This window comes from Oryzias melastigma, linkage group LG17 (assembly GCF_002922805.2).
Source record: "Oryzias melastigma strain HK-1 linkage group LG17, ASM292280v2, whole genome shotgun sequence".
In the NCBI taxonomy this organism is placed as follows: Eukaryota; Metazoa; Chordata; class Actinopteri; order Beloniformes; family Adrianichthyidae; genus Oryzias; species Oryzias melastigma.
The window spans coordinates 17,876,563-17,894,464 of NC_050528.1; the positions used below are offsets into that span (position 1 = coordinate 17,876,563).

Sequence of the window (17,902 nt, forward strand, 5' to 3'; positions counted from 1 at the left end):
TACCTTGCGCAGGTTCTCAGCACCTTCTTTGATTTTTAGCTCTTTGCGGATCTCACGGCGGATCTGCTCTTTGATCTCGTCCAGCTTCTGTTGAACCATGGAGTCAGACAGGTCCAGGTTCTGTCCCAGACCCAGTCGCTCTGCCACCAGCTGGCCCCTGGCATCCCCCTGGAGGAAAGCATGACATTAATGAGACAGTGGCTTCTCTTCATTGATCCTCTGGTGAATGTTGAAAATCTACTTCAAAATCTACTGGAATTACATTGATCGTGTTAACAGTTGAAAATATACAGTGAATAAAAGAAGATAAAACTGGAGCTCTGGTGTTAAAGGGTTAAGGTATGTTTTGGCAGATGATGGGATAAACTGGTCAAATAAAAGACCTTCGTTGTTTACCTGGACTGTTACTAAAAAGGGCTCAGGATTTTTCTTTCACATCATGTCAATTATCATCTGTTTGTGATTTAATCTTTATTTTACCAGGAAGTCCCTCGAGATAAAATCTCTTGTGCTCTCTTATGGGGTCCAGATGACCCCAACCTAACATTGACGTGTTATCCATCCCATAACAAATGTGGATGAAGGTGGACAGGATTTCATGTCAGCCACGGACACCAGTGAAAATCAGAAATCATTGGAAAATAAAAGTTCAGCGCGGTGTCATCCTGTGGGGTCCAGATGACCCCACTCCCAACATCAACTTACCTAGGATTAATGGTGCCACAAACGATTATTTTAATAGTCAACTAATCACTGATTATTTTTTCAGATTAGTCGACTAATTGGCTCATGGGCAAAGTGGATGTAAAACACACATCTTAACCATCATCAGCTTAAAACTAACTAAAAACTAGATATATAGAAATACCTGCAATAATGCTAGTGTGAATGCTGTAAGCTGAATTTGGCCGCTAAAGAGGCTAGTGCTGGAAGCTGAAGATACTGAAATTGATAGCTAAAAACACTGAAGTTGGTGGCTGAAAAAGCTGAAGCTGATGGCAGCTAAAATATTAGTTAAATGAAAAGTAGCCTAAAAAACTGAAATAAAGCCTAAATTAGCCAAAATAGCTACCATGTAGCTGAAATATTAGCTAAATGCCAAATTAGCCGAAAAAAATGAAAAAATAAACTAGCCAAAACAGCTAGCATGTAGCCAAAATATTAGCAAAACTCCAAAATAGCATAAAAAAACAGCCTAAAAAATGCCTAAAAAAGCCTAAATTAGCCAAAATAGCTAGCATGCAGCTGAAATATTAACTAAATTCTAAAATAGGCTTAAAAAAAACCTAAATTAGCCAAAACAGCTAGTATGTAGCTTAAAAAATAGCTAAACTATAAAATACCCTAAAAAATTAATAAAGGTCAAATTAGCTAAAATAGCTAACATTAGCTAAACTCCAAAATAGCCTAAAACACTTCAATAAATGCCAAAATAATTTCAAAAAGCTAGCAGAGTGCCGTTATAACTTTCAACTTTACTACACTTTGACTCCATATAATATAAAGTAACGACTAATTGACTAGTAAATTAGTCATGGACTATTTTAATAGTCGATTAGTCAACTAATCATGGCAGCCCAACTTAGGTTAGCTCGAGGGTTAAGAGAATCATGGTCAAGAGGCATCAGCAAATTATAAAGTAATGAAAAAAGAACAAATGTACAACCACCTTAAGAAATGACATGAAGACTCTTCGGTCAAACACTCAGAAAGCATCGTTTAAAGCAGCTTAGGAAGAGTAAAGAACTCCTTTTATTTTTAGACTGTCTTCCATTTATTTAGCATAAAGAAAACTGTACAGTCAATTCAAAACCTCAATATAAAAATAACATGAAATCTTTAATCATCTTGTAACAATTTTAATGTGAAGAAATAAATGTATTTTATTTTATTAATTGTTTTTGACAGAGGTGTGTTACAGTCTTGAATAAACCCAAAAGGGTTTCTGTAACACACCATCACATGATTTTTTTTTTGTAAATTTTAATTTTGCTTGTATTTTTGTCTTTTTTATGTGTGTAAATAAATAAATCAAATCAAATCAAATTAAAAAAATCTGACTAAATTCAACAAAAACAATTGTCTTGGAAAGAACTGATGAGCAAAATGAGACTGAGAGCTCCAGCGCCACTGGGCCGGTCCGTGCCGGTCCAGCCGTTCAGCGCGTCTCCAGCACAGTTGTGTGTTTCAAACTTGAGCCTGAATCCTCACATGCTGGTTCCCCTGGAGCTGTCAGTCACTGAGCTGGATCATTAAAGCCATCACCTTCACTTAAGAGGGATTAGGAGCTTCTTCCTGGATACCAAAGCCTTAGAGCTCCGCCTGAATTCACAGCAGTTCTCTGTTTTAAAGGAGTTTGATCAAATAATATTTATAAAAAGATATTGACTTTACCTTTGATCTTTTTTTTGGAAAAGATTCCATGTCAAAAAAACGTGGATCAGCACAATAATTAGCGTTGCCACAAACAATTTTTTTAATAGTCATCTAATCACCGATTATTTTTTCAGATCAGTTGACTAATCGGGTCACGGGCAAACTGGATGTAAAGCACTAAATAAAAACTAGATATATAGAATTACCTGTGATAATGCTAGTCTGAATGCTGTAAGCTGAATTTGGCTGCTGCAGATGGTAGTGCTGATAGCTGAAAACACTGAAGTTGATAGCTGAAATTGCTGAAGCTGATACCCAGTAAAGATATTCGCTAAATGCTAAATTAGCCTAAAAAAGGGGGGGGGGGACTGAGGTTAGCCAAAACAGCTAGCATGTAGCTTAAAAAATAGCTAAACTTCAAAAAAGCCTAAATTTGCCAAAACAGCTAGCATGTAGGTGAAATATTAGCTAAACCCCAAATTGGCCGAAAAAAACTTTAATAAATACCAAAATAGTTCCAAAAAGTACCAGAATGCCATTACAACTTTCAGCTTTACTGAACTCTTACTGCATATAATATGAAGTGTGCATGTTCTTTTCTAAAACATCTTCAAGCCTGTCTCCTGCAAAGATTTACTTGAAAGGAAAAGAATTAGAGCATGTCCAATATTTTAAATACCTTGATGTGATGCTGGACTCAAAACTTTCTTTTAAAAAGCATTTTAAAAATATTGTAAAAACTGTCAATTTTAATTTGCATAATTTTAAACATATCAGAGCATCGTAGACAGATGAAGCAGCACATGTATATTTACATTCACTGATCTTATCCCACATAAATTATTGTATCACCACTTGGTCATTTGCTGTTACCACTGTCATTATACCTCTTGAATCCTGCTGCAAAAGAGCTCTGAAGGTCCTGGATAAGAAGCCTTGCTTTTACCATCACTGTCACATTCTCCACAAATACAAACTCCTGAGCTTTGATAATCTTAAGCAGTTTAAGTCAGCATGTCTTGTTTATAAAGTTTTACATGGTTCAGCCCCTCCACCATTAAATGAATTCATTAAGCAGAAATCACTCAGAGGCTCCTCCAGAATAACTCGGGCTGTTGTTAGAGGTGAATGTGAGGTCCCATTTAGACGAACCTCCTTCTCACAAAATGTATTTTCATTCCAGGGCTCAACCTTCTGGAACAGAATACCAATATTAATAAGAGAACGTGAAAATTTTGTCATTTTTAAAAAGCAGCTGAAACTGTTGGAGTCTCAAATCTGCAATCACAAATGACCAGAAATAGGAAAACTATTAAGCTCCGATTTTTAAAAAATTACATATGTTTAAATCTTTTCTGTATTTTATTTGTTTTATTTTGTATACTATATTTAACCTGTGTTTTATGATTGTATGTGTAGTGTTTATCTCTTAAATTCTGTTTTATTTCTTTTAACATCAACCTGCCAAGGGACTCCAGATGGAAATTAGCCTGAGGCTATAACCTGGCATATTTACGTTTGTTTTAATGTTCATTAATATGCACTGTCCCTTTCTCAATAAAGTTATTAACAAAGTAACGACTAATTGACTATTAAATTAGTCACAGACTATTTTAAAAGTCGATTAGTCAACTAATCATGGCAGCCCCAACAGTCATTGGGTTGGAACTTGTTACACAGAAGTTCACGTTCACTTCAAAATTATCAATTTCTGAAAGATTATGATGGAATACACGTTTTAAATGTTATTTTCTGAATTTCTATTCAACTATGTGGTTGAATAGAAAATAAGATTTAAAAAAAATGTGAACAGGAATTCAAACACCGAGAAAGCTCTTAAGATTACATTATGGAAACTTTTTCCAAAATATAAAAACAAATCATAGCAACACTCCAAAAACACAAGAGCCGTCTATGTTCATTAAAGACATACAAACACGCCTCAATACGACATTTAGGTTCAAATTATGCAGCTTTTTTCATGACATGCTGGATAAAGGTCTAGATTTTACAAACTGCTCTTTCTTACCACAACTTCCTCTGTTTCAGCCAATTCCATCTCTAAATCCGTTGAACAAACAAGTCCTTGCATGTTCTGTTGGCAAGCTGTACTGTTATTACACTCGGTCCCCCTACAGAAGAAACAGCGTCCTTCATCGGGAAGATGAGGCTGCAGCGCCGCCCGCCCGCCAAGGTTCGGTCCAAAGTCTCAGTCATTCATTCTGGTCCTGCCTTTTCTCACACAGACCATTGACATAAACAGGAAGATAAACCGTCTGAGCAGCGACAGCCAAATCCCGCTTAGCTTCTCTCTGTGTGAGGTCAGAGCAGTCCAGAACGGGATCTAATCTCAGTCCAAGGAGAGAGCAGTCTAAAATTAACCCCAGGTAAAAACAACCGCCGCACAAAACTACAACCTGTTCTCTTATCACAGCAACTCACAGTCCAGTCAAGTGTCTGCCACATCGCATTCACCAAGAGGTTTTACCTGATTGTTCAATTCATGGGTCATTCCACCAAAACAGGAACATTTGATACTCAAAATTCTTTTTTCATAACATTTTGATGTAGAATGTAGTAATATAGACAGTCAATTATTCAAAATGAGTAGTGGTCAAACTCAGGTGACTTTAATTTATTTTTTACAACAAGTTTATTACCATCCAATCAGCCACAGTTAAAGCTTGTTTAGTAAAAGTGTGCCATAACTTTAGGTACCACCTATCTCTATTAAACGTATTAAACGTTCCCATTTAAGGAGACAAATTGGACCGAATTTTGAATGTCAGTTTCCCAAAAACTACTGAAGCCAATGTTGTTTTATTTGGTGACCAGTAATTTTTGAAATTCTACTTAAGCTGAAACAGAATTGGCTCAATAGCGCCACCATGTGGCCGGGTATAACACATAATGTTTATAAGCCTTCGCCTCTCTTACGATAAGTCATAGAAACCAAATCTTCATCAGTGATTTCTTGGATTCGGTAAAAATTATTTTAACCCGACCACCAACTTCCTTCTGTCTACATTTTTCACTAAGCAAAAGATAAAACTAGCTCTCTAGTGCCACTGCCTGGTTACTTACAAGATCAACTGTTGGCCCGTATCTTCTGAATTATAACTCGTAGATGATACTTTTTTTTTCCCATATTTCCAACGATTCCCTCAAAGCGTTTTAATTTGCTCCGCCTACTTCGACTAATATCTAAGCTTTGTCATAAAAACTGAAATTCAAAGTATGGCCTTCAAGTTTGTGATGCTAAACCCTAGTAGAAAAAACAAAGAAGGACCCAAAAACAACAGAAGACACCATGAAGAGGCTCGAGAAAGAAAGTGATACTGACCTAATGTGAACTTCATATTTGTACGGAGCATAGCAACAACTTTAGGCTTCCTGATATCTGTGATTTCATCCTGTTCCTGCGACTGTAAAATGTTGAAGGGCACATGTTTGGTTGGCTTCAGCAAAATATTTGATGATGTTTTGTGCTTGAAGAAATTTGAATGCCATGAAATTGTGTGAACGATCAAAACGACTAACGACGACTAATTAATAGTCAATTAGCCGTTACTTTATAATGTATGGAATCAGAGTGTAGTAAAGTTGAACAAAGTTGTAGCGTTCAGCACCAAAAAATGTACTTTTGTTATATTTGATTCACTGAGACCAAAAACTTTATCTTCAGTGAAAATAGTTCCTTGTTTCAGATGTCGACCTCATTTGATCTAACCCTTTGACACCTGAGGCGTCACCGGTGACGCTAAAACACAAAATCTTTAACATACGGTAACTTTTCAACCGCTAACACGATAATTCCAGTCGATTTTGAAGGAGAAAAGCGGCTCGTTAGTTACTGACCTGCTAAAGCAGGAGTGTCAAACTGAATTGCACATTGGGCCAAAATCCAAAACACACCTAAGCTCGTGGGCCGAAAAGAAAACATTTATTGAGCATTCTCAAACTAAATTTTTAAAACTTTAAAACTGTAACTTTTTAACATAAATATGAATAATAAAAAAGGCAGGAATATTATTCCAGAACAAACCAACAAAAACCTTAAATAACTTTCAATATTTTACTCTCCATAAAAATATTTTTCTCAAAATTATACAAGTTAGAAATGAGCGCAAGATAACATTGGACCATTAATAACAATAAAATAAAATGATCTGGAGGGCCGGATAGAATTACCCGAAGGCAGAGCCTTGACTTTGACACGTATGCTAAAGTATAAAGGATTAGACCAATAGAAACAGAACTAAGAACTTTTGGACATTTTGAAAACAGAAGCCTTTCAGAGTTGGGATCTCCGGGAAAGACTCCAGGAAAGACTGTCTGATACCAACAGTATCAGTGGCTCCACCCCTACACAAACTATGGTCAAACCTGTGGAGTTCTATCAGCTATTGTTCCACTGTCATTGTTCCACTGTCATTACTTGTCTAGTCTTTGTGTTGATTAACCTAGAAATTGACAATTGACTTCAAAGACAAAAACACACAAAGTATGAAGATTTACATCAACACTGAATATAGTTTCTAAAGGCTTTTCCAGACCATTTTCTCCAGGAGTCTTAAACCACTCGCACTCCTCTCTATCAGGCTAACGTGAGCACACATCCTGCTCCAGAGGCTCCCCGATGACTCACGGGTAGGAAAGAGGTCATGCTTTGGTGGATGGGGGAGGGAATGGGAGGGCCGTCTGTCCCTCACCTCACTGCCCTATGAACTTTTTTGCACCGTAGCTGTGTCTACATGATGTTCCAACAGAGGCACAAGAACATGTAAAAGCTCCTACTTTACAGTTGAACCTGTTCAACTGTGTTAAGAATGGAAGAAAGGCTGGTCTGAACAATAAGAGTGAAAATGCTCGAAGAGCGGCCAGGACTTTGACTAGATCAACAAACAGGTTAGAGAATATGTGAACCGACAGAACTACTATCTGTATGGTGCATCTGACTATTTTCTGTGTCGGTCCCTGCGGTACATGCGACAGTCATTCCTTCATCCACAGGTCTATCTCTTTTCCTGAATGAGAATTCATTACAGAAACTTGACTAATTAAGTTCAAAGAATAGACAAGCAGGAATTGTAACCAAATGTTTCCCTTCCCACTTCAGAAAGACCCAACAAATGATTAGAGGTGTGCCAAAATATCAATATTATGATATATGGCGACATTTAGTCCTGTGATTGATTCTTGATGGGTTCTCACTAAGTATTGATCTTTTATTTCCGTTTGAAGAGGCTGTAAAACACTACAATTGTCATCCTTTGTTGAGACGTTCCTTTGGAGGCAGATAGGGGCACGCGTTGCACCAATGTGTCTGGAAGATTCTTGAATTATTTAATTTTTGTTGTTTACAACAATTTTGCACTAAGTAGTAGTACTGCTGTTCATTTTTACTATTTTTAACACGGAATTTTACACATAAATCCAATTCAGTTGGTGTCAATGCTCGTCAAAGACAGTATTACTGATTTCAGGAATGTTGCACTTAAGTCTCTATTACTTGTTGCACAAAATAAGACACAAGTTGTTTATTAAGATTGTGTTCAAGCTAAAAAATAAATGGAGGTATTTTTGTAAATATGTGTTCTTCTATATATTGCGAGTTATTAAAGATGATTTTTACCAATTATCGTAGTATTGCAATATCATCGCGTATCGTGTATCGCATCGTATTGTGAGGCTCCCAGTGATTCCCAGCCCTACTAATAATGGATCCTCTGCAGTTGTTGTGCCTCCACTTAGTTCAAAGTTCACAACAGAGAGAAAACAAATACAACTTTACAGTAGGATGTCTAGTTCAAAACAGCATTCTTTCGCTATGTTGCCGTTCACCTTCCATAGTTTTGCTGACTGATTTTTTTAGTGCAGGTCCGGCCCCCGGGCCTTGACTTTGACATGGGTGTTATGGCTGTGCTCCTCCCTCATCCACGCAGTCTGTGGGGGAGCTAATCAGGTGATTAGAGACACCTGTTTACGTCTCTTTATAAGGAGCTACTGCCCTTTAGTCTGTGTCAGTCTGTGTCAACCCTTCCCTGGAGCAACAGCCCTGGCCTGCAACTGACCTGTGAATGCGTCTCTGAGAAATCCCCTACACTGGAGCTTTACCAATCCATGAGTCTTGCCCCAGCACCATTGCCACCTGCCATTTCCTCATTCTACTCGGACAGCCTGAAGGAGATCCTCACGCACCTCCCTCAATGCCAACCCTCTGCCATGCACCTATCCACCCCCACTGTGGCACCATCTGTTGATCAACGTTCACGAGTTGTCACCGCCAAGTAAGATCCTAACCTGTTCCTGTCTGATTTCACGTGTCTCCTCTTGTCTGTGTTCCTAACTTCTCTCGTTTCTTTGTGCCTGTACGCCCCCTGCTGACCGGAGGCTCTCACTCTAGAGTTCTTCGTCCTGCCTGAGCCGAATAAACCCTTTATTTACTCATTCCGTGCTTGTGTTCATTGGGGTCCAAATACAAATCCTTTCAGTGTGGTTTACAGAGAGAGAATGAATGAATGTCTGAGGGAAGTGTAAAGTGTGCAGTCAGGGGTTTTACCAGGGGAAGGACCAAGTCATTGTTGTCCGAGTCAATCCCAAGTCAAAAGCACTCAAGTCCCAAGTCGAGTCACAAGTCAAGACCAACAAGTCCCAAGTCAAGACCAACAAGACTTAAGTCGAGTCACAAGTCAAGACCAACAAGACCCAAGTCAAGACCAACAAGACCCAAGTCAAATCACAAGTCCCAAGTCAAGACCAACAAGACTTAAGTTGAGTCACAAAGCAAGACCAACAAGTCCCAAGTCAAATCACAAGTCCCAAGTCAAGACCAACAAGACTTAAGTTGAGCCACAAATCAAGACCAACAAGTCCCAAGTCAAGACCAACAAGACCCAAGTCAAATCACAAGTCCTAAGTCAAGACCAACAAAACCCAAGTTGAGTCACAAATCAAGACCAACAAGACCTAAGTTGAGTCTGATAGAGTCTGATTTACAAACCAATTCATTTACCAACTACTGATTCTGTTTCATATCGCTTATCAGCATCTTTTTTTTAAACATAACAGATACATATTGGACAGAAGAAGAATGTAAAATACATAGTGGTGCAGTTTGACTCCAATAAAACAAAACAAAATACACAAATAGTACATCTAGTTTTTGTTCAGCATTTCTGTTGTGAATATGATTTTTCTTCGTTTTGGATACAAATATTATCTTAAATACAAAATTTCTGCCAACTTACTGTCAAAATATCTCGCAGTAAGTTAACATAAAAAATATAAAAAGGTGAAAAACTTAGAAACAGACACATACACGCTCACACATGCAGACTAAAAACACTTAAAGCTGTAAATGTGTAAAAAGAAAATTTAAATAAAATTGAAAAATAGGAAGAAATGAAAGAGGGAATATGACCCCCAGAGAAAGAGGGGCTTTTTACCAAAAACACAACACAAAACACAAAAGGGGCAAAAAAAAAGGGAAAGAAAGAAACTCATGTAGCTGCTCTGTGAATTCTATAGTACGTTTGCTGGATTTCTATCAGAAAACAACCAAGAACAACCGGGCCCGGGTCACTAGCAGCCCCGCCTCTTCCTCCTTTCATCAATCACGTAGTGGGGATGAGTGGACACCCTCCCCACCGTGTTCCAAACAGGAAGTACCTGCTGGCTCTCAGATACCACCGACATCTACAGAAAAATAAACCCTTATTACTCAGTCATTCTGTTTTTTACTCCGTTTCTTCACATCTTCTTCCTAATCATAATTTCTTTCATGATATTTTTTTGTATCGCAAGTTATCCAATCAGATGCCTCAGTAAAAGCATGTGGTGTCTGCTGGCCTCCACCTCCAACGTTTGATTGACAGATTCTCCCGAGCCGCTTTCAGTGAAAGGAGTGTAGACTTCCAACAAGCTCACTCAATCAGGAGTAGTCACTCCTGACTGGCAATAGCAACGCCCGTATCACAGAAAAATGGAGACTGAATTGGTTTCATTTCGCTGGAACCAAAAGAAAGGCATTTTCTATGAAAGATGTTACACTTGATTCGTCCATCTTCATTTACAGTCTATGGGGGGGAGTCACTCAGGCCAGTTCTCATACCGTATATCTACCAGTATTGGCCAGTCTCTAATTGACGACAGTCTTGAATATCTGCCGGGTCTAACAGGTGTGTGTTACTTTAGAGGCAGGTTTGTAATAGTGACCAGGCTCCTTCAAAGTCTCCCTTTGATGAAAATCCTGTTTTCAGAGTTTTTAACATGTCAGTGTGGCCTTTTTCTGATGAAAGAGAACAAATGTACCAGTAAAAGAAATCATTTCATTTTTGCATTTCCAAGTATTTCTCCTTTTAAATCTGTCAATCAAACTGTCTTGAACAGACTATGTCTGAATGAATGATCTTCTTTCCATCAACAGCTCTGCTGCACATGCACTAAACCCTCATCTGTTCCTAGTGTCTAGTTCAGGTTCTGGAGAAGAGAAGATGGTATCTTCACATTGACTGCAGTCAAATGAGCCGCCGTTCACATTTCTGTGGTCAAATCAGCATCACTGGATTTTTGGTGTGAGTTTCATCCAATACTTACGGTAGCAGGACTGAGAACGCTGGAAAATCTCCACCAGACTCCACGGAGCTTCTTGATGTGACCACGGAAATGTGAACGGCGGCTCATTTGACCGCAGTTGGAAAGGATTGTAAATCAATGAAAGAGCATTTTGATGTTAGCTTTGATTATTTTATCAAGAACTCTGAGAAACCAATGATTGAATGTATTGATCACAGTCAATAAACATTGGAGAATTAGCTAAAAGAGTCTTTGGTGAACTGGAAGGAGAAAGAATCAGGATTTTGGAGGAAGTTCTGTCCATGAAGATCTTCACTTCCTCGTCCAGCTGACATCCGGATCAGAACCATACGGCTGGACATTACCCAGATTGATGGATGTTTTTATGCAGTAGCGGCGAAGAAAAAATGTCATTGGGAGACTTTAAGATTACACCCCGTGCACATTCATTTAGACGCCGGCCGTCTGACCTATTTGTGTTGTAAGACAGTGTAGCGATGGTCAAGAAACGCTTATTCATTTTGACGTTTAAATTTTGTGCGGTGGCATACACCAAAGAACATTCTGGTGAGGAATCTACACCACATGGGGTTGGATCCTAAACATATCCAAGAATGGTGCAAGCAGACGGGTGATGTAGAGGAGAGAGCGACGAATCAGAAGGACTGGGTTGAAGATGGAATACTGAACAAAGACAGAAAGATGTGTTTCTCCAGGAAAATGAAAGCAAAGGAGATTTTTGATCCGGACATTAATGATGCTTCACACATTCACAGTCAATGCTAATCAGAACAATGTTCTCATTATTTCATAAATCCTGAAATGTTCATCTGCTGCTATTGTCTGCATTTTGTGACCAAATTTTACCACAGTATTAACCCATTAGTCATCCCCATTCTGTCTGTGATGGGATAAACGCCGGTCTCCAATACACGCCTGTATCTAATAAATGCCGGGCCGGCTAAAGGTAACTGTAGCACAGCTGAGGATCCACTCAGGAGAACCTGGCCATCCGTCTCCAAAGAAGCAGTTTGGTAGCTATTATTGCTCTGGTTTTGTCCACGGCGCCGGGCCCAGGACTCAGAGCAGAATAGTGGTTCTGTTCCAAGCTATGATTGATCTCACAGCACCCCCTGCTGTACCTGGACACTCGCAGTAAAAATAGTTCATGACAACAGACAACCAAACCATCTGTGGTGCTGTCGGCACAGAACGGCCAAACTGGTGCGCTGGGAGTCTCCATTTAGCCAAGCAACAAGTACACCCCCCCTCTCCACATTCAGACTATAAAACAATGGAAATGCAGAGGCCTCTTTCCAAGCTTGGGTTTTAAAAGCCAAGCCCTTTGCCCTTTTAGAGGAAGACTTATCTCAGTTTACAACCTGACATTGAGCCTTTCTTTCCCTGCAGAAAGCATGGCCTGTGTGCCGCTGTGGTCAAAAATAGCAGCACCAGGTCACAAACACACAACGCTGTAAGACACCAGACTAATGGCTCCTTCTCGGGTCACTCTTAACCAGCGCTGCCACAAACTATTATTTTACTATTCGAGTAATCACTGATTATTATTTCCAATTAGTCAACTAATTGGGTCATGCTTAAGGTGGAGGTAAAGCACACATCTTAACCATCATTAGCTTTAAACTAACTACAAATAAAGACAATGAAGATGATAATCTATTAAACTTTTAATGAATCATGCAGCCTCTGACCTTCATTAGTTTCTGGTATTAAACAAGATTAACTCTTTAACACCGGAGCTCCAGTGTTTCTGTTCTTTGACATACTGTAACTTTTCAACCGTTAACAGGATAATTCCAGTAGATTTTGAAGGAGAACCTGGACAATAAAAATAAATAAACCCCATATTTTACCATTTACCTGCATTTAGGGCTTCCATGATTATTTTTATTTATTTATTTTTTTATTTATTTGTTCTTTTTTCAGTTAGAATGTACAATACATACAATCTACTAAGGAAGAACAGGAGTAGGATGAAGACTTATAAATCCCTACCCCACTCTTATTATAACATATAATACCAATATATGACTAAATGAGTGGGCATAATCAAAACAAAACACGAATCAAAACAAACACAAAATGAATACCCGTAATAAAAACAATATCACAGACATGAACACAATATTAACATCATGCTACTTTATATTACATCAGAGTGTAGTAAAGTAGAAAGTTATAATTGCATTCTGGTAGCCTTTTGGACTATTTTGATATTTGTTAAGATTTTTTAGGTTATTTTGGCGTTCAGCTAATATTCCCGCTATATGCCAGCTGTTTTGGCTGATTTAGGCTTTTTTCCGTTTTTTAGGCTAATTTGGAGTTAAGTTAATATTTCAGCTACATGCTAGCTATTATTTCTAATTTAGGCTTTTTTTTTTTGTTTTTTAGGCAATTTTGAAGTTTAGCTAATATTTCAACCAATGAGATTAATATCACTAGAGATGCATGCTAGCTTGTTGCGTACGCAAAGTTGGACGCCATATTGGAATGGTATAGATGCCTGTTTACTGCTGTGTTCCAATTGTACAAGCAGATCTGGAAAAACAAGGAAGTGACTTTTCACTATTAAGTTATTGCTGTCAGCTGATAAAATGTTTTCTACAAGTTCTCCTTTAAAGAGATCTGAGTGAGTTTACTCTCAATAGTGAATGTTTAGGTTGATCTTGTTGTCTATTCAATGTCAATGGCAGCTTTAGACCGGTGGGCGGACTGGGAAATGTGGTGTATGAAAGACCGCCTCCCCGCTGTCGCGTTGGCGCCCGAGTCCCTTTGATAGAGGCTGGATGGATCCACTTGTAGAACAGGAGCCCCCAGCCCAGCGTCACCACCCCCACCAGGTGAATTTACCCCGCGGCTTTGTGTCACAACTGGCTCCAGCTGCATTATATTTCCCGGCTGCTGCGTCCTTTAAAGCGGGTGTCACCTGGACCTGACCGCTCAGGGGCCATGGATGGAGTGCTCACTGAACCCTCTCTTCCATCTGCGGGACCATCGGGACCGGCACGGCTGTCGACCGGGCTGCACTGTCCTCAGTCGGCTCGGACAGCGTTGCGCTACGATAATTTATGAAAAAGTTTGAAATGTCGTTCATTTGCTGCACTTTGTACAAAAACATTATTACCATACCTGGGAATTATTTTTCTGATGATCAGAGGTTTTTCCTTTTTAAAATCGGTTCAAAATGAAGCATTTTACAGTCATTTTACTGTGTCTGCAAAGCCATGTCTCATTGTTTCTACACCATTCCAATATGGCGGCGCTCTTTACGTATCTTGGACAAAAGTGAAAAGCCCGTGTGCCATCTCTACTGATATTAACCTCATTGATTTCAGCTACATGCTAGCTGTTTTGACTAACTTAGCCCTTTTTTTAGGGTAATTTGGCTTTTAGTTACTATTTTAGTTGCCTATCAGTTTCGACATTTTCAGCTATCAACTTCAGCATTTTTATCCATCAATTTCAGCATCTTCAGCGGCCAAATTCAGCTTACGTATTCACATTAGCATTATCGCAGGTAATGCCATACATCTATTTTTCCGTTAGTGTAAAGCTAACGATGTCAAAGATGTGCGTTTTACATCCACTTTGTGTATGGCCTGAGTGATCGACTAATCAGAAAAAATAAACGGTGACTAGTCAACTGTTAAAATAATCATTTGTGGCAGCCGTACCTGCATTATTGAAACACATGTTCAATAACAAACCGTTATACATTTTTCAGTGGAGTAATTTTCTTGAGTAATTGTTAATATAAAAGCAAAAGAAAGTAAAAAACTACCACAAAATATGTGCAGCACCATAGAAGAAGAGGAGAGATGTTAGGAAATCAATAGTAAAGTCAACTGAAGAATGAGAAATAGGCACTTCTGGGCTGCTATAACCTAATGACCAACATTCAGTGAGAGCTACAGGGTTTATGCTAACATAGAAAAACCAAAAGTGAGGACATCTGGTGGCCAAATGAAATCCCACCAAACCCTGACAAGCATGGCTGAAGTGCTACAGTGAGTAGTTTATATAGGAGAACGTTCTGGTTTGTTTTAAGCCACATTTAAAATGCCATCTCTTTTAGATTTGAGATAAACTTGTTTCAGAAAGTGGGCAGACAGGCAGGACAAACAAGCCTGTCAATTGTTGGAACACGCCCAGTGAAGATTCAACGGTTACCCGTCAATTTGAAGAGCATGCACCTGATGGAGAGCAATTTTCAAGTAAAACTACGTAAAACGATGATCTTTATTCAGCTGGGATAACATTTCTAACGATGGAGGTGAAACAACCTTTTTGAAATCTGACCGAGAACATTTTTTTCTGAGCGTCTTAAATTGAAATGAATGTGGAGGAACTTGCTTGTGGAACAGGCCGCATCCTGTTTACTTGCACCTCCAGTTTTGTGTTTAAATGATCACAATCCGAAAGTCAGAATGTTGCTTCTTGGCAACACCAGCAAGACAATGGTACTTTAATGTTATTACATTTATATCCCACAAAACCAACTTTTTAAGTGTATTATACTGTTCATTCTTCACTAAACAACCCTAAAGTGCTATTTTGATCCATTCACACATTAGAGCTGCCACAAACGATTATTTTAACAGTCGACAAATCACTGATTATTTTTAAAATTAGTCGACTAATCAGGTCAAACGCAAAGTGGATGTAAAGCACAAATCTTAACCATCATTAGCTTTAAAATAACTACAAATAAAGATAACTAGGATGGTAGTTTATTAAACTTTTAATGAATCATGCAGCCTCTGACCTTCATTAGTTTCTGGTATTAAAACAAGATTAACCCTTTAACACCAGAGCTCCAGTGTTTCTGTTTTTTTGATATACTGTAAGGTTTCAAGCGTTAACCCGATAATTCCAGTAGATTTTGAAGGAGAAAAGCAGCTCGACCTGTATGTTAAAGATTTTGTGTTTAAGTGTCACCGGCGATACATCAGGTTTTAAAGGGTTAAATCAAATGAGGTCGACATCTGAAACAAAAAACAATTTTTCACAGAAGATAAAGTTTTGGTCTCACTGACTCAAGTATTAAAAAGTACATTTTTTGGTGCTGAACGCTTACTACTCAACTTTGTTCAACTTTTCTACACTCTGACTACATATAACATAAAGTAAAGACTAATCAACTATTAAATTAGTTGTCGACTATTTTATTAGTCAATTAGTTGTTGATTACTCGTGATAGCCCTATCACATGTTTCTAGATATTCCTCTAAAAACCTGTTCTCTGAGCACCAGCCCCTTCCAATCAGTGAAAATGACTGGGTGCTCACACTGTGACGTCACAAAGTAATAACCGCCCCAACCAGGGAGTCTGTGCTGTCAGCTCCGCCCCCAGGCTATGACATACACTTCCTCAGCAAAGCCAGCAGAGATCGGCAAAATCTTTTCATTTTTATACATACAATACTGTATATCACATGTCAAAGTCATGGCCCGGAGGCCGGATCCGGCCCTCCGGGTAATTCTATCCGGCCCTCCAGATCATTTTATTTTATTGTTATAAATGGCCCGATGCTATCTTGAACTTATATCATTTTGAAATAAATATTTTTATGGAGAGTAAAATATTGAAAGTTATATAAGGTTTAAGTTGATTTATTCTGGACTAATGTTCCTACCTTTTTATTATTCACAATTATGTTAAAAAGTTACAGTTTTAATGTTTTAAAAATGGGCATTCTGCTAGCTTATTGGATTATTTTAGCATTTACTAAGATTTTTTAGGCTATTTCGGAGTTTAGCCAATATTGCAGCTAAATTGGGGGGGGGGCTAATTTGGCATTTAGCTAATATTTTAGCTGGCTTTTACCTTCAGCGTTTTTAGCTATCGATTTTAACATATTCAGCTATCAGCACTAGCATCTTCAGCGGACAAATTCAGCTTAAGGTGCATTCACGCTAGCATTATCACAGGTAATGCTATATATCTAGTTCATAATCATGTTAAAAAGTTGCGTTTTTTAAAGTTTAAAAAATTGGTATTCTGCTAGCTTTATGGACTATTATGGCATTTGCTAAGATTTTTAAGGCTATTTTGAAGTTTAGCTAATATTTCAGCAACGTGCTAGTTGTTTTGGCTAACCTAAGTTTTTATTTTATTTTAGTTTTTTAGGCTAATTTAATATTTAGCTAATATTTTAGCTGGCAATCAGCTTCAGCATGTTCCGCTATTAGCTTCAGCATTTTTAACAATTCATTTCAGCATCTTCAGCGGCCAAATTCAGCTTACAGCATTCACACTAGCATTATCGCTGGTAATGCTATATATCTAGTTCATAATTATGTTGAAAAGTTACGCTTTTAAAGTTTTAAAAATTTTGTTTTAGAGTGTTCAATAAATGTTCATTCTGTTCGGCCTGCGACTTAAGGTGTTTTGGTGAGTTTGACACCCCTGGTTTAGGAGAAGCATGTTATAGGCCCTTTAAGATATATTACCGTGAATCTTCGAGACATTTTTGGATAATTGTCTTTTTCTAGATACAGAAACTCTCCTCCACATTCCAGTGAACTCTGAGAGGTTGTTATGCTGCATTCACACTCAACAGGTTTTCAGCAGCAATTTGACCTATGTCGCCTCAATTTGGCTATGTGCTAAATTAACTCCCAAAACCGTCTTTATAAACTATACACAAGTTTGAGTCCATCAAATTTGCATAAGGGAGGAGCTATGCTAACCTTGATTTTACGGCCTGGAGTCGCCACTTTGAACGTTTCTGCCACATCACTGTGGTCCAGTTTAATGACTGGTCTGGTCTTGGGTTTTCACAACAGGAAACAAATAAAGGAATTGTTGGTTTTGGACTACATCCCCCTATCACATCATCAACATATTACTACAAAGCCAAGTTCCTGATTGGCCGATTCAATGCAAATACTCACCAAAATCTGATTTTTTTTAATTCTGGAAAAT

At 38.4% G+C, this 17,902-nt stretch overlaps 1 protein-coding gene across 1 annotated transcript in view; it reads right to left on the reverse strand.

The window, feature by feature from the left end:
* LOC112140614 (serine/threonine-protein kinase N2) overlaps positions 1–17,902 on the reverse strand; it is a gene marked incomplete at both ends in the record, with an annotated part of 45,699 nt that overhangs the window by 22,027 nt on the left and 5,770 nt on the right. The window contains 1 exon segment of the mRNA XM_024263616.2: positions 4–168. Coding sequence (XP_024119384.1) covers positions 4–168 — 165 coding nt within the window.